We start from the raw sequence: 23,179 nt of genomic DNA, 5'->3' as shown, positions 1-23,179 counted from the left end.
TCAACTACCTGAAGGGGGGTTCCAAAGAGGATGGATCTAGGTTCTTCTCAGTGGTACCAGATGACAGAACAAGGAGTAATGGTCTCGAGTTGCAGTGGGGGAGGTTTAGGTTGGATATTAGGAAAAACTTTTTCACTAGGAGGGTGGTGAAGCACTGGAATGGGTTATCTAGGGAGGTGATGGAATCTCCTTCTGTCAAGGTTCCTCCCCCACTCTGAACTCTAGGGTACAGATGTGGGGACCTGCATGAAAACCTCCTAAGCTTACCTTTACCAGCTTAGGTTAAAACTTCCCCAAGGTACAAATTAATTTTATCCTTTGTCCTTGGAATAACCACTGCCACCACCAAACTATAACTGGGTTTACTGGGAAAAGTAGTTTGGACACGTCTTTCCCCCCAAAATCCTCCCAACCCTTGCACCTCACTTCCTGGGAAAGGTTTGGTAAAAATCCTCACCAATTTGCATAGGTGACCACAGACCCAAACCCTTGGATCTGAGAACAATGAAAAAGCATTCAGTTTTCTTACAAGAAGACTTTTAATAGAATTAGAAGTAAATAGGAGTAAAGGAATCACCCCTGTAAAATCAGGATGGTAGGTACCTTACAGGGTAATTAGATTCAAAACATAGAGAATCCCTCTAGGCAAAACCTTAAGTTACAAAAAAGACACACAGATAGAAATAGTCATTCTATTCAGCACAATTCTTTTCTCAGCCATTTAAAGAAAACATAATCTAACACATACCTAGCTAGATTACTTACTAAAAGTTCTAAGATTCCATTCCTGGTCTATCCCCAGCAGAAACCAGCATATAGACAGACACACAGACCCTTTGTTTCTCTCCCTCCTCCCAGCTTTTGAAAGTATCTTGTCTCCTCATTGGTCATTTTGGTCAGGTGCCAGCAAGGTTACCTTTAGCTTCTTAACCCTTTACAGGTGAGAGGATTTTTCCTCTGGCCAGGAGGGATTTTAAAGGGGTTTACCCTTCCCTTTATATTTATGGCACCTTCCTTAGAGGTTTTTAAGGTCAGGCTTGACAAAGCCCTGGCTGGGATGATTTAGTTGGAGATTGGTCCATTTGAGCAGGGGGTTGGACTAGATGACCTCCTGAGGTCCCTTCCAATCCTGATATTCTATGATTCTATGACACAATTCTGTTTTGAAAATAAACTTGCTAACTTAATTCCAAAGAGATCAAAATGCTGAACTCAGTGTATGATTTACTCCGTAAGGAATAGGATGCACGTAAGTGAAATGGGTGGCACTGATGTTCTGTTCTCCTCTGTTTGTTTTACTAACACAACTAAGAAATTGTTAGAGAAAGAAGACTAAATGGTTTGAGTCCAAACTGGAACACACTGTGCTGCCGAAAAGTAAATAAAATAATCTTTACCCCACCTCCGCTGGAATTGTGAAATTGACAAAAAATCCATCTCCCCAGCCAGGCTGCTGTCCAGTCTCTGCTCCAAGCCAGGCTGCCATCCTGCTCAGGCTGCTGCCCAGGCTCCCGGCTCCCCAACCAGGCTGCAGCCTGGACTCCCCACTCCTCTCTGGGAGCGCGGGACCTGACCAGACTCCGGGCGCAGATCTCCCCGCCAGGAGAATGGCTGGTTGGCTGCCATGCTCCCAGTGGTAAGCCAAAAGCCTGGTGGGGCAGCCAGGCTCCTGGAGGGGAGCCGAGAAGCCTCTTGCGACTGCCCCATTCCCATCGTGGACCTGAGAAGCCAGGCACATCTGCCCTAGTCCAGGTGGGATGGGGCTGTTGAGGTCCCAGCCGGTAGTGGACTACCAGTGGGGAGATGCGCGCAGTGCTGAGAGCCCTTGCTGTCAGCCCCCCACACTGCCCTTCTTAAGTCGGTGGAAGTGCACCTGGTGAGGATGTGTACCATCAACAGAAGAAGAGTAGTGTGGATATGAACCACCGCAGTAATTACTGCAGTGGCTGTAAGTTGATCTAAAGTAGGTTGACTTAAGTTTATAGTGCAGACATGCCCCAAGAAACTGCAACTCTGTTCTCTGGAGTAAGGCAGTGCTTGATTATTTTCTTTTGATTATTTTCTACTTGTCAGGCCTAAGAGTTTAATGTACCAGCACTGTTTGGTAATTCTCCACTATCTGTGAAATACCAGGCTATCAGAAACAACATGTAATATTCACACTGTCTTTGGATGTTCTGATCTGGGGAAACAATGTAAAGTTCTACCTCAGCAGTCTCATCTGAGCAATTGGATGGTTGCCAGAAAGCAGATTTATTAAACTTGGATGAACTATCCATTTTAAAAATTAAATGGCTAACTAACTGAACTTACACTTATTTACAAGTCCATCCTGAAAAAGTTAATCACTTCCAGCTAGTGCAAAACTACATTTATAAAGAGCAAGGTGCCTTGCTAGCGTCTTCAGTTTACCACATTCAGCATTCATTTAGAAATTAATCTGATAGAAACTGAGCAACAAATGACTAAATCTTCCAACAAAATGAGGTAAAAAAGGAAAATTAACAACATTTTTTGGACAAAAAGCATTTCTTCTGATTCAAGGACGGTGTCATTTTACCTCACAGAGTAGTAAATCAATGATGTGGAAGACCATGCAGAGTGGGAACTTGGCAGTAAAGAGGGTGAGAAACCACTGGGATGCATACATGTGAGCTTCCAGGTTCAAGTCTGAGAAATGGCTATATAAATCAGGTAGCTGCTCCTAGAGTAAGAAAAAAAAAAGGGGGGAGGGGAGAAATGCTTAAATGTCACCCAAGGATCCTCCAGTTTCAGAAACGCACTGCCAGCAAGGTTATTTGAGGTTTGAGAAAAGAGCAAAGTGAAATCCTGGCTCCATTAAAGCCAATGGGAGTTTTGCCACAGACTTCAGTGGGGACAGGATTTCACTCTCATTTTGTGGCAGCTTCTCTGTGTTACACACCACAGATTCTATCATGCTAGCTATTAAAAGCAAAATCAAATCAATAATCTACCATGGGATTAGAAAGAGAAATTATAGCACATTAAATATGGAAAGGTAGAGTAGTTGTGCCAAGTATAACATGTGCGTAACTATCGATTTAAAAAAATCGTTAATGCTTTTGTTATAAATGGTTTCTTCTGGGAAAACAATTAAATTATGGACATTGAAGCAGGGAGTTTAAATCAGCGTCAGGGATCATGAAAGATAAGCAAAAAATTAAAAAACATTAACAATCAGACAACGAGGCAAGTTCCACAGGCCAGGAATGCAGTAATCATCAACTACCAGGTATATAGTAATGTCAATTGTAGATCATTTAAATTGGTCATTAAAAATACACTTACTCGATAAAGTTCATTGTAGCTGTTTGGTACAAATATTGAAAAAAAACATACTGAGAACAAATTAATGTATTTTTTTTCCTATGTAGCACCACATAACAAGTATCAGTAAATTGTAAACATACACAAATTGTCATCCTGGAAAGCGAATTCAAAGGGGTTGTGTGCCCAAGATTGTATTTTAGTTTTTAAATCTCAGAAAGGGAAGTTTGCAGAACAGTTGTATTTTTACTCTGGTTAACTGATTCCAACAGCAAGCTTCAATTATTGTAACTGCACCACAGGTCAAATCTTAATGGACTGTTAATAATGGCTTATTAGTCAGGACAACAGCGTATAAAACTTGTAATGATTTAGTCAGAGTTAAATTGCTTTTAATATAAAAAATTAAAATGCGAAGAAAAACTAGATGCATATTGAGTCAAAATAAGATGACCCGTGACCTGCAAAATGACCTGTGTTGGACTTATTTTTCATATTCATAGAATTGTCCCAGCTTGTATATCTTAACTCATAATGCAAGTCATGCAAACAAAGACAATCCTATACCAAAATATTCTCATATTTTGTTAGAACTCAGAAGTTCTACTGTAGACACATCAATTTAACAAATAAAAAGAGAAGGGGAGAGAGAACCATAAATATTCTCTCTTTGAATCAAAAAAGTTAGCAAGAGTAAGTATATGGAAGCCAAAAGAAAACAGACACAGACCCAACCACAATGTTTAGCTTCAGATCTTAAATGTCCCTCACGTTGGGGCTCTTAGGACTCAAGAATTTGGTCCAATACACTTCTGAAGAAAGTTGTATTTTTCTAAAGCGGTAAGAGAAGAGTTTACCTCTTCTCCACCCAACGTTACCACGTATGACAGGACCAGAGTGCTTGATCCTGGTCCTACCTGCATTAGTTTCTCTAGTTGGTAAAATTTGCAGTGAAGATCTTCAAAGTTATTTTTGTAGAGGTCTCGCAAGCCATAGTCATACATGATCTTCACCAGCACACAAAAGGCCTGCTCCTCTGGCATCTGCAGGGAGAAACACACAAAGACACTCTGAATGACAATGCAAAGATTTGAAATACCATAGCTGTAAAATTTTAAAATTCCCTTTGCCCAAGTGATTGTAAGAGATTCTGAAAAAAATCTAAAGGTTTCAATTTTTTAAAATTCAAAATTACTTTTAATTTTCTGAAATTTTATTTTTTAAAGCATTAAAAACCTTGAAATAAAAACCAAATGTTTTGTTTTAGGTCAAATGAAATGTTTGGTTTGGTCTAAAACTAATTTTTTCCTCTTTTCAATTCATCACAATTTTTGAAAAAGTTTTGTTTTGAGTCAACCTGAAAAATTTTAAAAAAATATTTGAACTGCCAGCAAACCAGAAAAAAAAAAAAGAGTTATTCACACAGTTCTTTTAGGTACCAAAAAATCTGAGGGGAATAATTTATTCTCCTTGAGGAAAACATGAGTTAGGCCTTGTCTATACTGATTTGAAACAGTGTTAGGATCTTTCTTCAGAACCTTATTCAAACACAGTGTAAACAGTATTCTAGTCTTAGTTCAATGCTTGGGACTGTAAATGCACAACTGCCGTTAGCATTCCCACTACAAAGGTAAATGAGACTATTTAGCTTAGCTGGTACATAGTTCTTATCTAGAAAACCATGGTAAAAAACAAATTGTCATCAAAACAGTCTTTGTCAACTGGACATTAGAAAAACACTTCTCAAAAACTCCAGGCTATATCAGGCCCTCATGGGAAAAAATGCAGAAAGGGCACATTTACAGCCAACTTCCAGGTGCATCAAGCAGTCCTGGGTCAGGTTTTCCATGACTGAGGATGCAGCAATGAGCTTGGCCCTCCAAACGTGTGACCATTCTGAGACCTCTCCCAGCAACATGACTCCCTCAGAAGCCCTACTACACCATGGCCATACCTCCTCATCCAAATGATACCGAAAGCTTTAATCCCTGCTGGGGCTATACTCAAGACCAATTTAGGGGCTGCACTAAATCAGCCAACCTCACTTCTAGAGTTGTGCTGGCTGGCTGTATGCCCTATGGGAGGGGAGGCTGTGGGAAGTCTTGTGTCATCATAACCTCCCTTGACAGAATCCCTGACTTCAGGAGATGCCGTAACAGGGTATGTGTGAGCAGAAACTATTACAGACACAAATCAGGACCTTAATTACAAGAATGTCTTACTTCTGCAAATACCACAAGTGCCAATGAGCAGAAACTACTTCTGAATATGTGAGTGACAACTCTTGACCTTTTACTATTTCCACTTGCACGCAGAATCTCTCTCCAGACAAATTCTAGAAAACTGAATAGAATAGCTGAATAGTTTTCTTCAAAGAGAATTTCAGTCCCTTTTTACTGACTTCTAAGGTTTCACTTTTTAGTGCCCAGACTAAGATCATGCCTTGCCTCTAGGCCTAAACTGGTGCTGAGTACTTTGTCTTTAGCCAGTATACATGAAAGTAGCTGTTGAACCTCAAGAACTGCCAGCCCAGCTGCCAGGTGTCTGTGCAGACTAAAATCAGACATAATAAGATGTTATGAGATCTCAGATCTCTTGCCACAATTTTATCTAAAAAAATGAATCCCTATGGAGGACAGATAAAGGCTGGAGACCAAGTTAAGAAGAGAAATTAATAGCTTTATCCTTCATAAAGAGTTTGGGAACTGGGTCTGTTCTTTCTAAAACATAAATGTAAACTTATTTTACTTGTTCATATACTAACAAGGAAATTATGTTCACACACACGTGCATGCACACACACATTCATCCCCATCCAACACATATGGTGTGTCTGCAGTGCAAAAAAAAAAAAAAAAAGATGAGTTCTTAACTCAGGTTAAAATAGCAGTGAAGACATAGTAACTCAGGTTTTAACTTGGGTTAGCAGGTGAAGTTTAAACCTATAAGGGAACCTGGGGTTGAACTCAAGCTGCCAAACTGCAGTGTCTTCACGAGTATTTTAACCCAAGTTAAGAATAGATCTTCTTTTGCAATGAAGACATACCTACAAGGAGTAAGAAGGGATTGTTAGTTTGTTGTGAGGCCAAGTCTTTTACAGGGAGAGGCCATGGAGACTTTACTATCAGGGAACAGGGATTTCCCCAGTATTACCAATCCCAAGAGTCCAAAATCATGAATCAATCCCCAAAATTTATGAGATTATTGTTAAGCCAATGAGATTTTAAAAAATAATAAATTTTGGTTTCTTTTAATTTGCTTTGGTTTTTGAGCCCCTTTTCCAAACATGATTGCTAAAAATTTACCAGTTTGTTAATAATGAGAGCTAAGATTCCCACAATTTCACATGAATGCAAGAGCTGGGCTTCAAGAAGCACACAAAATATTGTGAGTCCTGTGACAGCTGGAGACAAATGGTTCCCTGTGATTGTGAAATCTTGGCTCATATTTTGGTGGGTATTTCTCCAGCACAGGAAAACTATGAAGACTCAAGATGGAGGTTCAGGCTACCCATCCACCCCTAGAAGACAACTGCAGGAGAAGGAAAAAGCACCCCCTATCCCAGAAGAATAAATAGGGCCTGAAAATGATGGGACCATGTAGAGATTAATACGTCTTAGAGAGGTTCAGAACAGAGTTAGTAAGTATTCAGGACAATTAACTGGTTGGGCATGGACAATCTGGGGGAGCTAGGGGCTTGAAGGATGTGATCTTCTACCTCTCCCCCACCTGAGCTCCTAAGCTACATCAGCAAGAATTTGCTTCCTCCCCTTCTCTGATCATTTCAGTTTCATTTCTTATTATGAATGTACGTATTATAAAGGCATATTAAGATGGGTGTGATTGCCATTTGAAGGTTCCTAGAAATATCTTTCAAATTTCATCACAAACTCTAAAAACACTCAAAGGCAATTCTGCGTAGTAATGCCAGTGTAACATCATACATTTGGAGATAAAGGGAGCCAAACAAAAATTAATCATATTTGGAACTTGGCAGCTTATTCATTTTTGAACACCTGTGTCTCCACAAATAGCTCATCTTATCTGAACTAAACTTCAAAAAAAGTCTACTGTTGGGTAAGAAATGCCAAGTAAAATATCTCTGGAATGTTTGATTTTGGAATATATGGCGGGGGGAGGGGGAATGTGGTTCTAGTTTCAATTGTGTCTATAAAGAGACAATCGTCTCTCCACAATGCTCTTACTGGGTTATCAGCTCCTTAGATCTTCAAGATGTCATAGTTGCCTTTTAAGAAGATAATACTTATGCCTAAAACAGTCTGAATTTTTCTTTTAGACATTTTACTTAGTAACTTCTTTCCTCTTGGGCTGTCTGTGTTAGGGATAAATCTTTAGGGGTCTTGTAAAGAACCGTACTCTAAATGGCAATAAATTCTGATATTGATTAATGTGATGTTACCAACAAAAGCCTGGCACTGAAAACAAGCAACAGCCTGCATAACTGTTTTTTTAAAATGCTCTTCACAATATCCCATTTCTTAACTCCGTAGATGTATCAATACATTTGTTTAGCAGGTTGTAAATATCTCGTATTTTTCAACTGTTCTAGTATCTTGGAAATGAAAGATGACAATACAAATTAACAATCAAGTATGCCAAGTGTGTCTTTCAATGAATGGGTCAAATCCTTTATTCAGTTTTTGCTCATGAGGAGATTTCAAAAGTGCTCAAGTGACTTGGGAGCACAAGACCTATTGAAAGTCAATGGCACTTATGCTGCATTTGGGGGAGAATCCCACCCTCAGATAAGCTCCCACTAACTTCAATAAGAGTTTGCCTGGTGAGGACTAGGTTAAAAATGAAATGAAAATCCATTAAAAACTTCAGAATTTGGCACACAAATTATCCAAAAAAGTATCCTTAACCATCAAATAAAAACTGACCACGACAAAATACGTAACAGCTTCTATTATAACAAAACCTAATTATTCCTGCCTAATGGCTTCTTAAGAACATAAGAATGGCTATAATGGGTCAGACCAACGGTCCACCTATCTAGCCCAGTACCCTGTCTTCTGACAGTGGTTAATGCCAGAATCTTCAGAGGGAATGAACAGAACAGGGCAATTATCCTGTGTTCAATACCCTGTCATCCAGTCCCAGCTTCAGAGGCTAGGGACACTCGGAGCATAGGGTTGCATCCCTGACTATCTTGGCTAATAGCCATTGATGGACCTATCTAATTCTTTTTTGAACCCCCGGTCATACTTTTGGCCTTCACAACATCCCCTGGCAAAAAGTTCTACAGGTTGACTATATGTTGTGTGAAGAAGTACTTCTTTCTGTTTGTTTTAAACCTGCCGCTTGCTAATTTCATTAGATGAACCCAGTTTTGTATTATGTGAAGGGATAAATAAAACTTGCTTATTCTCTTTCACCACACCATTCATGATTTTACAGACCACTATCATATCCCCCCCCTTAATTGTTTCTCTCCTAAATTGAACAGTCCCAGTCTTTTTAATCTGTCCTCATATAGGAGCTGTTCCATACCCCTAATCATTTTTGTTGCCCTTTTCTGCACCTTTTTGAATTCTAATATCGTTTTTGAGATGGGATGACCTGAACTGCACAAAGTATTCAAGTGTGGATGTACCATGGATTTATATAGTGGTTTTATGATATTTTCTGTTTTATTGTCTATCCATTTCCGAATAGTTCCTAACATCCTGTTAGCCTTTTTGACTGCTGCTGCACATTTCAGAGAACTACTCAAGATCATTCTTGACTGGTAACAGCTAATATAGACCCCCCATCACTTTGTATGTATAGTTGGGATTATGTCTGGCAATGAGCATTATTGATTTATTAACATTGAATTTCATCTGCTATTTTGTTGCCTAGTCACTCGGCTTAGTGAGATCCTGTGATCTACCCATGTACCCTTTGTAACTCTTCACTGTCAGCTTTGGGCTTAATGATCTTGAGTAATTTAGTACTGCCTGCAAACTTTGCCACCTCACTTTTCACCCCTCTTTCCAAATCATTTATGAATAGGGTCCTACCAAATTCACTGCCATGAAAAAAGCATCACAGACTGTGCTTTCTGGTCTCCCTCCATGACATCTGGTCTTTTGTGTGCTTTTACCAATGCTATATAGATTTCACAGGGGAGACCAGCATTTCTCAAATTGGGGGTCCTGACCCAAAAGGGAGTTGCAAGGGGTCATAAAGTTATTTTAGGGAAGTTGCAGTATTGCCACCCTTACTTCTGCGCTGCCTTCAGAGCTGGGCGGCGGAAGAACGGCAGCTGTCGGCTGGGCGCCCAGCTCTGAGGGCAGTGCCCCACCAGCAGCAGTGCAGAAGTAAGGGTGGCAATGCCATAGCATGCCCCCATTACTTCTGCGCTGCTGCCTTCAGAGCTGGGCGGCCAGAGAGTAACAGCTGCTGACCAAGGACCCAGCTCTGAAGGTAGCTGCGCAGAAGTAACAGTAGCTGACCAAGGACCCAGCTCTGAAGGTAGCTGCGCAGAAGTAACAGTAGCAATACCATACCATGCTATCCTTACTTCTGTGCTGCTGCTGGCAGCAGCTGTGCCTTCAGAGCTGGGCTCCCGGCCAACAGCTGCTGCTCTCTGCCTGCCCAGCTCTGACAGCCGCACTGCTGCGAGCAACAGTTCAGAAGTAGGGGTAGCAGTACTGCAAAGCCCCCCTACAATAATCTTGAGACTGCCCCCCCACCCGGAACTCCTTTTTGAATCAGGACCCCTACAGTTCCAACACCATGACATTTCAAATTTAAATATCTGAAATCAAGAAATTTACGATTTTTAAAATCCTATGACTGTGAAATTAACCAGAATGGACTGTGAATTTGGTCGGGCCCTATTTATGAACACGTTGAACAGCACTGGTCCCAGTACAGATCCCTAGGGGACCCCACTGTTTAGTGCTTTCCATTGTGAAAACTGACCTATCTTTTAACCAGTTACTGAGCCATGAGAGGACCTTCCCTCTTATCCCATGACTGCTTACTTTGCTTCAGATCCTTTGGGAGGGATCTTGTGAAAGGCTTTCTGAAAGTTCAAGTACACTATATCCACTGGGTCACCCTTGTCCACATGCTTGTTGACACCATCAAAGAATTCTAACTGATTGGCAAGGCATGATTTCCCTCTACAAAAGCTGCGTTGACTCTTCCCCAATGTATCGTGTTCATCTGTGTGTCTGAAAAATTTGTTCTTTACTTTAGTTTCAACCAATTTGCCTGGTACTGAAGTTAGGCTTACTGGCCTGTAATTGCCGGGATCACCTCTGGAGCCTTTTTTAAAAATTGGAGTTACATTAGCTATCCCCCAATCATCTGGTACAGAGGCTGATTTAAGCAATAGGTTACCTACTACAGTTAGTAGCCCTGCAATTTCATAGTCGAGTAGTTCATATTCTTATTTGTAGATGAATCACACATTTGTAGAGGTATAAGCCACATGTACTCTCTCTTGGCATCAGGCTAAAAGGATTCCACAGGGAAGGAAAAAATGGACAGAAAAACTAGGATTGGTGAATATTTGACTGACACCAAGTTACAGTACTAAAATTTTTTAAACGGTTTCAGCTTCATCATGTCAGAGCTTTCACTTTGTAATTTACTCACATGCAGCAGCAACACCGCAGCAAGGAAGGACTGTCCCTGACAATAGCCAATTTCTTCATCATAAACAGAGTATGCCTAGAAAAAAATAAAGGCAAGTTTAATTTCTTTATTGAATATTTAAAATCCATGTATCTCTTGTCACATAATGCAGTTTAACTAATGCAGTATTCAGATCATATGATATTCTGGAGCTAGAGGCACTGAAGTGCATGGAATTCTAACCACTTTGGTGTAGGCTTAATGTGCATTAAATAAAACATGTATAGATCACTGTTTGTCCTTTACTGACACTGTATATTTGCCGAGGTGCTGAAAATGTTGGGCCTTATTCTCCTCCCACTTAAACCAGTGTGAATCAGCAGTAATACCACTGAAATCAATAGCGTTACATCAGTGTAAAATTGATATGAGAGGAGAATTAGAACAGTTACCTTTAAAAAAGCCAGACCAACTGTTACATGATAAAATTCTGGGCCCTGAGGGTGTTAAGAAGAAAACCACCAAGGGTAATTTGAAACGGAAATTTTCTCTATAAGACAGCTGTCTCTGCCTTATTAGCATACTGAAAAGGAATAATAATACTCAACTGCAGATAACAAGGTTGTAATTCCACGGAGGATTTCAGGTGACATCATAGGAATGAGGCTTAAGACAATGTTTTCCAAACATTTGAAAGCTTCCCTTCAGGAAATGAAACCAACTGCACCTCCTTTCAAGCCATCCTGGCATTGTTAAAAATCTACCAATATTTTAGAATTTTAATTAAAGGGCTTTAAAATACAATTTGATCTATGTCCTTATATTTTTATTTTGTAGATCTTAATAATGATACCTACTCTCCTTTCCTACATGCTTTGAAAAGCAGTGAAACAGTTACTGTAGACACAAAAAGAAAATATCATCAACATCTGAACTGGAACTCACTGAAATGAATGGCTCTGTTCAGATCTCAGAGCTTTCATTTCAAGCTCTCTGAAAGCTCAGACAGACATCACATCAGTTGCATTTCAGCTCAAGTTTTGAAAAGTTTCTTCACAACCATAACAACTAGAGACTACGAAAAAAAGCTGAAACTGGAGAAAAATTGCTTCACCTTATCCTCCACTGGTGTACGGTTCCTGAGAGATCGTATGCCAATCATGAGGTTAGCATTGCACCTTTGTAGCTCTAACTTGTGCTGAAGCTGGGCATTTCTGAATCAGGGAGCTGCAAACAGCTCCCTGCCTAGCCCTCACACTTCCTGTGAAGAATCAAGCTCTTCAGCCATAAATTCTACAGATATGTTATGAGCAATTGAGTACCATGAGTAACCTAGTGATATAATTCACATGGAAGTTTCATGTCGCCTGTATTCCTAAGGGTACAATTAATGACACGCAGCAATAGTTTTATTATAGCCCTATTCATCCAGGTCATCCAAATAACTAATGTCCCAAATGTTGCTTTGATTATGTTGTTGCATCTCCAAAACAAGTAAAACATGTATTGTAATTTTAAAACAAATCCACACCCACAAAACATTCATTAAACCATCAATGTAAGTGATGCATTGCCTTCTGTACACAAATGATCTGCTACAGAGATAAAGTACAGGATAAACACAAGACTAATAAAAAAGAAATTTTCAACATCTGTCTCTGATTCTCTGTTAAAATTTTGCGCTTTGCTTCAGCTGAAAGTGGGTTTTTAGGAAGTTTTTTCTTCTTTGGGAGATATTACATTTTGAACACCCAGAAACATGATAGTACCTCACAAAATAAAACCGACATAGTCCTACCCCAAATAATAAATTTAATTTTAATATGACACAAATAGCAAGAGCCATAGGGTATGTCTCCCCTGCCATCAGTGCGAATCACAAAACAGTCTCGACACCCTCCCGAACATCTGATCCTGTAAGATAATGGTTTCAATTGGGACCCTACATAAGTGTTTTGTTTCTAAGTCTCAGATGAGACAAGGTTGCAAATTCTACTTAGCTGGGGATAGACTGGATAGTGTGGGAATAGGATAGTGTAGGCAATATTCATGCGCAGCTTTTTGAAAGGCGTGGTAACACATGGAAGATAGAATTATACATTGTAGTCACATCTTGGATCAGATTTTTTTGGATAACCTTTCCCTTGCATTTGTATCAAAAAGGATATTACAGCATTGGGAGAATTACCAATATAACCCACAATGTTTTCACAGAAACCAAATTCTGTATTTTCTGTTCTTCTGGAGCCCCTCTGAAGTAAAAAGTGCAAAAGATGCTGTGTGTGAAGTTGCCATCAACAAGTGCAGTCAGTAGCAATGAACCCTTTTCTCAGTCCCGGGGAGGAAAGCCATTTCCAGTTTTGTTTCACGTTCTTTTGGCAGATTTTTATTGCAAGGCCCCCCATATAAAACTTTCATGTAGTGCATCTTCGTTGGGGTCTTGTTGCAGTGCTTACAGTGGATGATGGTGGAGGAGCTAAAGAGCATTAAAATACATATCAGATTCTTTTACTGCTGGTCCATATTTCAATTGTGAAATTCATGGCTCTCCCACAGCTCCTAGTGCTTGCCCAATAAAAGCACAAAACACTGAAATATTATGGGAATTTCAACAAAAGCGAACTTGCATCTCAAAGAAAATATCCAGAAACTGTTCTTTGCTACTGTTGAAAATTAAATAAATTTGATATTGACCATCTTCAGTGAGAGTAACAGATTTGTCATGAGTTCTAACAAAGCATTTGATCTGCAAAATATTTGTTGAATTAACTGCTTCCATTTTGGCACTGAGGCTGGCAACAACTGTAGCGCAATCTGAGGTGGGCTCTGGGTGTTAACGACGTACACAGCAGCAAATAAAGGGGCTGTGTTGGTAACAAAGGGGCAGCTAATATAGTATTCCTCATTTCAGAAATGTCATCACTATTGCCCACAATGTCATGTGTCACACTCACTAGCACGTTTCTCACGGTTGTAGCTCCAGGCAAGATGACAGGTTCTTAAAATATCAATGTGGTCTGAAAAACAACCATGCTTGCTCTTACTCATCTGAAGCAACCAGCTACAAGGAAAGGAAATAATTGCTTTTAAATATCATGATTAAATCTTCCAAATCAGGGGTTTCCAGTCTCATTTATACATTGTGGCATATGAAATCAAAACCATCTGGGTCTATCACACAGTATCTCAGTGGATGGGTTAGGGAGTCTCATGCACTCATATTTTCTTCTGCATTTATAGCTACCCTTGCTGGAAACTAGCTGTGGCACACAGATAATATCTTTTTATCTATATGGTTTACTAATCTTTTGGTTGTAACCAAGAGAGTAACCAGAACGGAGACCACAACAGCCCAGATCCATTCTTTTTATCATCTGCTCAAATGCACAGAGATTCACATCCTCAGTTAGATAAGGAAACAGATTTACTTAAACAACATAATACTAAAACTGAAACCTGATTACTAATTTTGACAAATTTAGCTGCTGAGGTTACAAGGTAGGAGAACTCCATAATGCTTAATAACTGTCAGGACCTGTCAGTCTAGTAAATGGATGCTAGTTTGGGTAAGTGTGTAATTAAAATTGGTCTCCTGGTCTACTAACCCCAAGCACTGGATCAATATAAAATGTTTTTTTGATTAAGAGTTAAAATGGAATGGATTCTGGACATGTCCTAACCAGTGCCAGGATTCGTTTAAAAAATAGAGTGTTAATTAAGAAAAAGCAATAAGGGAACATGTTTTTTTCATCTGAATTCCCACATGTCTACCAGTTTGTGGGTACTTAATCCCTTATTTATTTAGTACTTCCAAAAGTTGTTTCATATCTGCCTTTTAAAGGGCAGTGCCGTTCAGTAGCAAATACCCAAAGCAATAGTCAGTCATTTATTTTCAGCATTATAACAACATTCACTATTTTTTCACATTTTGAAGAAAAAATATTTCTATTTTTAATTTCTATTTCTATTTTAAACAGTAACACAAAACTAATAACAAGGGATAGACATTACAGAGGGTTCTATCTGTGGTCGGCAATAATTACGTAATAGTTAATTGGTTTAAAAATAGCAACAGCTAACTAGTTCAAAGAGATTTTAAAACAGGTATGTTCTACGTCAATTAAATTATTGTTAGCACATCCTGATACATAAAACAGGAAGTATTCGTGAGGTAAATGTTCCATTTTCATCATCAGATTTTCATTTCATGGCACAGAACTTGTAGATAGAAACATAAAACTGTGATAACAGATCAGACTAATGTTTCCTCTATTTCAGTATCCTACCAGATGCTTCAGAGGAAGGTGCAAAAAACCACAAAATGGATAATTATGGAGTAACATGCCCATCGGGGGAGTTTCTGCCTAACCTCAGGAAGTTAGAGGTTGGCTTATACTCTGAAGCATACGGATATACATCCCTTGTAATTTTTAAAATCTTCTCTTATGTAACTGTATGTTCTTACTGTTCACATAAATGTCTAACCCCTTTTAAATTCTTGATACACTCTTGGAACTCACTGCCACAAGATATCAAAACCACGAGTTCATGACACGTGTAAATAGTACGGAAAAGATTAAAAACTTTGGTAGTGACTAGTGATCAATTAAAGACATGACAGGCAGTCATATTTAGGCAGGATTAGGCAGCTGCTAGTTTGAGCATTAAGCCTTCTAGCCAGGGTAAAAGAGACTTGTGCTGCCAGGTCCCAAAGACACAATCATGAGGGCTTAGAGATTTTTTTCTTAAATGAAATATTTGATTCTGGAGAAATTAATACCATTTGCCCAGGAAAGTTTCATACTCATCCTAGGTGAGCGGATTTTTCAAGCTTCATATTTAGGATATTTCAAAATACAAGGTTTTGTTTTGGTTTTTTGTTGTTGTTCTTGTTCTTTTGTTTCAGTTGTTTTTTGTTCAGTAACTTGTAAAACTTTACATTGCAGAGCATCACAACAAGCTTTATTTCATCAATTTACCCTCAACAATAAGGGTGCTACCTACAGGGACCATCACAATATTATGCAACTAACAAGACCATCCACAGCAATTTTTCAAGGCAACATCCTTTTAGGAGCACCAAGGTTGTTTTTCCAGACCTCTTAAGACAAAATCATGCTCCCAGTGAAGTCAATGAGACTTTTATCATTTACTTGAATAGGAACAGGATTTGTCCTTTAATGACCTGGGACAATTTAGCAAACTTTTATGCTAGTATTCTGCTCTGACTGCTCTCAGAAATCTTTGCTTACTGTTGTAAGTGAAGAGTGAGATTCCTGCACCTTCCCCTCCCCCCCACAATGATATAGGAGTTTTTTAAATTAAAACAGACAGGCTGTAAGTCTCTACTGGGCAATCTTGTTCAACTCATTAATAACAAACAGAAACTGAGCCACCTCTACACGATCAATAAGCTTCTTTATAATGGCTATCAGTCTTCTAGAACTTGTAAGGGATTTTTCAAGTTATCACAACACCTATAGCACCTTTTGGGATCGACACAGCCTCCTAAAATAACACTTCTGATATGGAGTAGTCTGCTGATCCAAATAGAAGAATGCAGAAGTCTAGGGTCAACAGAAATGCTCTTTAAAAAAACTGTCATAGAAAATTGATTGAGATCCTAGCCCTTAACAGAATTAAGTAGACTTAAAAATTAGAAATATATTCATTTCAAAGGTGAACAGAAAGACTTCTGGCCTGAACTTAAACCCTCAGATTTCTGTGATTCTGCTGCTACTGTGGATGATGTCACTAACATGAAAGCAGGCTAAGGAATGCATCTCAAAGCTCCAAAGTGAGATGGACTTTGATCACTTTGCCTTCCCAATCAAGAAAATTGATTCAGACATGATAGCTCAGATCTCCCAAGGTTCCATTGTACTCAGAACCCATTAAACTTCAACATACTAACTAGGAAATGTGAAATTACAATCATATTGCCAATTTGCCTTAAACACAGCGAGTCAGTCACACTAAACTACAATAGATGACATTCAAATATCCTTCTATAGCTTCAGCTCTGGGAAGATCTGCATTTTTTCCAGAGCTCGCATTTACCCCCATCTTCACACCAGTATAGGCACACAACAGAACTACCCTCTTTCTGGCAAAAGTCATGGATGGAGCTTCCTTAGAATTGGGTAACAGCATCTTTCTCTCATCTGCCAGGGTCACTGGTGAACACCACAGCAGGCTCTCTCTCCCATGAGTAAGCACCAAGCACATTGAATGCAAAGGATACCCACAGACTGAGAGTCAACGGCAGGTTTGCAGGACTACTGCAATCCCAGCTAGCTTTTTATTATCTATTTTTGTGTCAGTTCCATATTTCTAAGGATGGTCTGAGGGATATGCCAACAATGTGTGATGAAGGAATTAAACCTTTATATTACCAAAGTTTTACTCTAACAGAACTGGCTTTAGATTATACTTGTATTAACAGAATTACACTGCACTTCAATGACACCGTACTTCCAGGGGCTGATTTTGAATTAAGTTTCTTTTTTCTGTGCAACAGTGGGTCTTATATAAGAATCTGAGCTCCTTGCCATTTCCTTATACACAGGCAGGCTCCCACCTAAAGCAGTGTCAAAGTGGGAGCAGTAGGGTTTTCACCTCTCTTTGCTTTGAACTGCCTTTTCTGACCCTCATATAATTCACCTCTCTTCTTCCTTCTGCTCTGCCCACAGCAAGAATCTGTATGTTGCTCTCATAATTGGGTTGCAGGAGAAAGCATATTGCACAGAAAAAGCAACACTGCTCTATCACCAACGGCTAGCGTATTCAAACAGACTGTGCACGCTGTAACATCGTCTGCTGGAGCCTTGGGAGCATCACCCCTGGAACTGTCTTCAGTCCCCAGGCAGCAGTGTGACTATCCCAAGGTTCCACCTGAGCTTGGAGCTGGGTCTCTCATTTAACAGCTTATAGCGCTGAGAGGTTAGGAAGTTATTTACTTCATGTTTGGTCTCTTAATAATTTTGGTTGTACAGTAATTTACAACTCTGCACCCAAATCAGTTGAACAGCTAATTGTATGTCCAGGTTGCAGAATAACAGTATTCCTACTATTTTATCTAACAAGCTGGGATATCTTGGCTACATCACATAATACACCCTCCCACACCACTGTGTTTACATAGAGCTATGATTATTGAATTATTTAATCCATTTATGAAGTACCCACTGCAAGGCATTTCAGTTTCACACAATAAGCCTCATGCAGAGCTGTAACTACAATCTGAGACCAGGAGAATGAAGAAATATTTCCAATCTCTTCAGGCAGGCCTCCTAGCACAATAAATCATTTATTTTCTTTCCAGCACTGTAGCTTCACAAACCTGACCTTTTAACAGGTGCAGTCTCAGCAGAAAATTCATATGTGAGAACAGCATTACTCTTTCCTAGCTGATGCACAGAGGGAGAGTCTTATTAATATGTATGTTGAAGAGGACAAGATAATATTACAAATTTGTTTTTGCTTGCAACAAGAAAATGTTTACACAATTGCTTTTCAATCCTAAAAAAACTAAAATTACATTTTAAAAAAAATCCTTAAACTGATACGGTGTGTGCTTTAAGCATCTCCACGGGCTGGCACAACAGGCTGCTGTAGGAGTCAGGCCTGCCCCCTGACTGGCAACAGAAATGAAGGCAGCAACTTTTCACACTGTAACTTATGGGGAACACTGGAGAGACCATTAAGAAAGTTGCAAGTGTGATGTTTTGGGATTCACCCAGGCCACTAAGGGATTGGGTCAGCCATGGCCAGCCTTAGGGATGGGCAAGGTGGGCGAACGCCCAGGGCACCATGTTCGGGGCGGGTGGGAACACGCCATCCAAGTGCTGCAAACTGGCAGGCCTGACCAGCCGTGCAGAGGGTGGGCGATGCCGTCTGGGGCTGCCAGCCTGGCAGGGAGGTGCAGGCACCAGGGTTTGACCTGCGGAGCCAGCAGGCCTCCCCCCTCTGGAGTCAGAGGGTCAACTTCTGGGTCCCCCCTTCCCATGGGCACAGTTGTCAGGGGGCATATGGCTGGGCTCATAAAAGCCTCCTTCTGCAGCCCTTCCTGCAGGCGATGGTGGGGGGAAGCCCTGGGAACCCATGGGGACCAGGAACTATGGGGGAGATGTGCCTGTGAGCACCAAGGATGGCAAAATAAAGTTCATCCAAGGCACCATTTTCCCTAAGGCCAGTCCTGCAGTCACCAACTGCCTTGTAGCCCAGGGTGTCTTGTGGCTGTGCAGCTTTGGTCCAGAGCTCTGACCCCAACCGCCTGCCAGCAGGACACAAGCCTCACGCTGGCTTTGCCCAACCTGGTTACTACTCCTGGCAGACAGACCTGAGTACCCTTCTAGCCCCAAATCACCCTACTGCAGGGACCAGCCCCTCTCACTGGACCCTCACCAAAAAAGTGTTAGGTTTGCTGCCTTTACAGACACAGTAAAACATTCCAACATGTTAGCTTTCTAGAAGCACACACTGTACAGATCTTACACACCACTGATGATTCATAATGAAAGCAAGAGCATTGATTAAATGATACCAAGTAAAAAGGATAAAGGTAGAGATGGTTACAAGCAAATAGTGAAAACATGCATTTAAAAGACTAAAACTGAATCTAGAATGATACAGTCTTTTTTCAAGATGGTTTCTCTAACTCAGTCTCCTTTCCAATTTTTACTGGCCAGGTCCTATCACAGAGTTCAAATCGCTTGGTTCCTTTGTCTCCTAAGGTGAAGGATAAAGATGGAGTCTCTCCCTTCTATCCCCAAAAGGATTGTCTTTGTCTAAAAAAATCAGGAAGGCCTCCTGGAGATTCAGTCTCCTTTGTCTCTCTGGGGTACAGGACCCATGGTAATTCTCCGTCTCTTGAATTCAGGATCAGGATAACCCGCACCAGTTTAGCTTGACAGCTTTGTTTATGGCTAATTTACAAATTGAGATAAACCCACATTCCTTTGTCTAGGACACACTTGTTTATCACCTTTACCTAGGCTAGGCTGTGTGGTCTTAGTAACATCAAAGAAAGGGAATTCATAACTTCATATATAGCATTAAACCATGCATTTTACAGTGATATTAATAACCAGCGTGTTATTAACTTTCACATGATACCTCCCAAGGCATATTTTGTCCAAACATTATTGCAGTAGTGTATAGGGTGTGAACACAGGGATGTCCAGCGTCACAGTAAGGATACGTGCTATGACAAAGTTCCTGCTCTACTTGGTGGGTCTTGCGCTTATTGGCGGATTTGCTTGCTTTGGAGCTTCACGGCAGCCCTCAACTTGGCCACTTTCTGAATTCACAGTCCAGGTCGATTCCTCCTGTGTCTGACCAGGAGTTGGGAGGATTTGGGGGGAACCCGGGCCTGCCCTCTACTCCGGGTTCCAGCCCAGGGCCCTGTGGAATGCAGCTGTCTAGAGTGCCTCCTCGAACAGCTGTGCGACAGCTACAACTCCCTGGGCTACTTCCCCATGGCCTCCTCTCAACACCTTCTTTATCCTCACCATAGGATCTTCCTCCAGGTGTCTGATAATGATGGTACACCTCAGTCCTCCAACAGTCCGCGTTCTCACTCTCAGCTCCTCGTGCTCCCAGCTCCTCTCACGCACACCACAGACTGAAGTGATCTCCTTTTTAAAACCCAGGTGCCCTGATTAGCCTGCCTTAATTGATTCTAGCAGCTTCTTAATTGGCTGCAGGTGTTCTAATCAGCCTGTCTTGTCTCCAAAAGGTTCCTAATTGTTCTGGAACCTTACCAGGGAAAAGGGACCTACTTAGCCTGGGGCTAATATGTCTGCCTTCTATTACTCTCCTATAGCCCTCTGGCCCGACCCTGTCACGGTGCATATAAAGAAGAAGAGAGCACTGAAGGAGAGGACACTGTATTGGAGTGAATCAGGAAAGAGGTTTGAAGGATAAACAAAGGAGAAACCAACTGGATAGCATTATGGAGCAGCTTTGCCACACTGAAGGGTGAGCCAAAGAGCAAACCGTCAAAATAGGCACATCATGCTATAAAAGTTACATGTCATGATAGCACGAATCAATACAGCGTTTCCACTACATTATCTCCTATAGCTAAGAGAGTCCAAAGGAAAGTACTTTGGGCATGAAGAGTACTAGCTGCGCCAGAAAAACAGCTTGTAATTCTCTCTTTGAGGCCCAAACACCCAAAGACATTGTCAATTGCTGCAATGGGATTGTTATTCCATTGTAAACCAACCAACTGCTGTGCTGAATAATTCATCCCCATTTCCACAAGCATAGTTAGGATTCAGAATAAACTATAAACTAGATGAGCAAAAAGAGAAAGCGTCAGCAATGAAAGGTGCCATGTCACAAATGACGTGGACCCTCCTCCAGTGCCTCAGTTTTTATTGGAAACATTGACACCCGCTTTGAGCCTGTGAAAAAGAGTTACCTTTTCCGTAACTGGTGTTCTTCGAGATGTGTTGCTCATGTCTATTCCACAATAAGTGTGCATGCTCACCACGTGCACCAGTGCCGGAAGTTTTTTTCCTAGCAGTACCCGTGGGGGGAAGCGACCCCTGGAGCGGCGCCTGCCTGGTGTTGTATAAGGGGAGCTACACGCTCAGTTCCTTCAGTTCCCCCCACCCTCAGTTCCTTCCTGCCGGACAACTCCGACAGAGTGGAAGGAGGGCAGGATGTGGAATAGATGTAAGCAACACATCTCAAAGAACACCAGTTACGGAAAAGGTAACCGTCTTTTCTTCTTCGAGTGATTGCTCATGTGTATTCCACAATAGGTGATTCTAAACTATATCTGTTGGAGGCGGGTAGGAGTTCACAAGTTCCCAGGATGGAGGACAGCCCTGCCGAACCCGGCGTCATCCCTGGTTTGGGGGACGATTGTATAGTGCGAGGTGAATGTGTGAACCGAAGACCACATGGCGGCCCTACAAATGTCCTGGATGGAAACGGGGGGGCACGAAGGCAGCCAACGAGGCCTGCGCCCAAGTCGAGTGTGCCCTCACAATGGGTGGCGGGGGGACACCAGCCAGCTCATAACAGGAATGGATGCACGAAAGGATTGGAAAGCTGCTGAGTGGAAATCGGCTGGCCCCTTGTGTGCTCAGCTGAGGTGACGAACAGTTGCGAGAACTTTCTGAACGGCTTGGTCCACTCGAGGTGGAAAGCCAGAGCCCGCCGCACATCGAGCTTGTGGAGACGGCACTCCTCACTGGACACGTGAGGCTTGGGGAAGAGAAGTGGTAGAAAAATGTCCTGACCCATGTGGTAGGCGGAGACCACCCTCGGGAGGAATGCGGAGTGTGGGCGGAGCTGGACTTGTCCTTATAGAACACCGTGTGCAGCAGCTCAGAAGTCAGGGCCCTGAGTTCCGAGACTCGCCTGGCCGACATGATTGCAACCAGGAAGGCTACCTTCCATGAGAGGTGAGAGCAGAAGCACATGGCCAGTGCTTCAAATGGGGACCCCGTGAGACGAGCCAACACCAGGTTTAGGTCCCACTGCGGGACCGGGGGTCTAGAATACGGAAAAAGACTGTCCAAACCCTTAAGGAACAGGCCAATCATAGCATGGGAAAATACCATGTGCCCTTGCACCGGTGGATGGAAGGCCAATATGGCTGCCAGGTGCACCTTTACTGACGAGGGCACCAGGCCCTGGGCCCTCAGGTGGAGGAGGTAATCAAGAATAAGCTGGATCGGGGCGGCCACAGGGGAGACACCCTGGTCCACCGCCCACCTAGAAAACCGGGACCACTTCGCCAAATAAGTGCAGCGAGTGGAGGGCCGTCTACTTTCGAGGAGGACATGCTGAACCTGTTCTGAGCATGTCCTTTCCTCTCCACCTAACCACTGAGCAGCCACGCCGTAGGGTAAAGAGCCGCTAGGCTGGGATGGAGGAGGCGGCCCTGGTCCTGAGAGAGCAGGTCTGGGCGGAGCGGCAACTGCCACAGCGGAGCTACCCCCAGGCCTGTGAGGGTCCCATACCAATGCTGCCTGGGCAATGCCGGGGCAATCAGGAGGACCCGGGCCTTGTCCGTCTTTATCTTCTCCAGGACCCTGCTGATTAGAGGGAACGGGGGAAAGGCGTAGAGAAGCCAGCCTAACCAGGACAGGATAAAGGCATCAGAGACAGCGCCCCTCCCCAAGCCCCCACTGGAGCAGAAGCGGGGGCATCACCAGTTCTGCTGAGTCGCAAATAGGTCCACCTGGGGAGTTCCCCACCTTCGGAAGAGCCGGTGGGCCACTCCAGGTGGAGGGACCTCCCATGTTGCGAGGAAAAGTCCCTGCTCAAGCAATCT

The 23,179-nt window shown here is 41.9% G+C and overlaps 1 protein-coding gene across 8 annotated transcripts in view; it reads right to left on the bottom strand.

Annotated features, from left to right (window-relative positions):
* The window catches only part of RABGAP1L (RAB GTPase activating protein 1 like), a 530,232-nt gene that overhangs the window by 163,108 nt on the left and 343,945 nt on the right, over positions 1–23,179 (bottom strand). For 7 of the 8 annotated variants that reach the window (XM_073356445.1, XM_073356440.1, XM_073356441.1 and 4 more), the window contains 3 exons: positions 10,903–10,977; positions 4,206–4,331; positions 2,561–2,704 (listed from right to left, as the gene is read on the bottom strand). The exons of the other annotated variant lie outside the window; for it this stretch is intronic. In XM_073356445.1, coding sequence (XP_073212546.1) covers positions 2,561–2,704; positions 4,206–4,331; positions 10,903–10,977 — 345 coding nt within the window. The remainder of the gene's footprint in view (positions 1–2,560; positions 2,705–4,205; positions 4,332–10,902; positions 10,978–23,179) is intronic. 8 annotated transcript variants of the gene reach the window in all.

The sequence above is a fragment of the Lepidochelys kempii genome, chromosome 8, assembly GCF_965140265.1.
Source record: "Lepidochelys kempii isolate rLepKem1 chromosome 8, rLepKem1.hap2, whole genome shotgun sequence".
NCBI classification, from domain to species: domain Eukaryota; kingdom Metazoa; phylum Chordata; order Testudines; family Cheloniidae; genus Lepidochelys; species Lepidochelys kempii.
The sequence above is the reverse complement of the archived record's forward strand: the minus strand, read 5'-3'. Positions and strand labels throughout refer to the sequence as shown.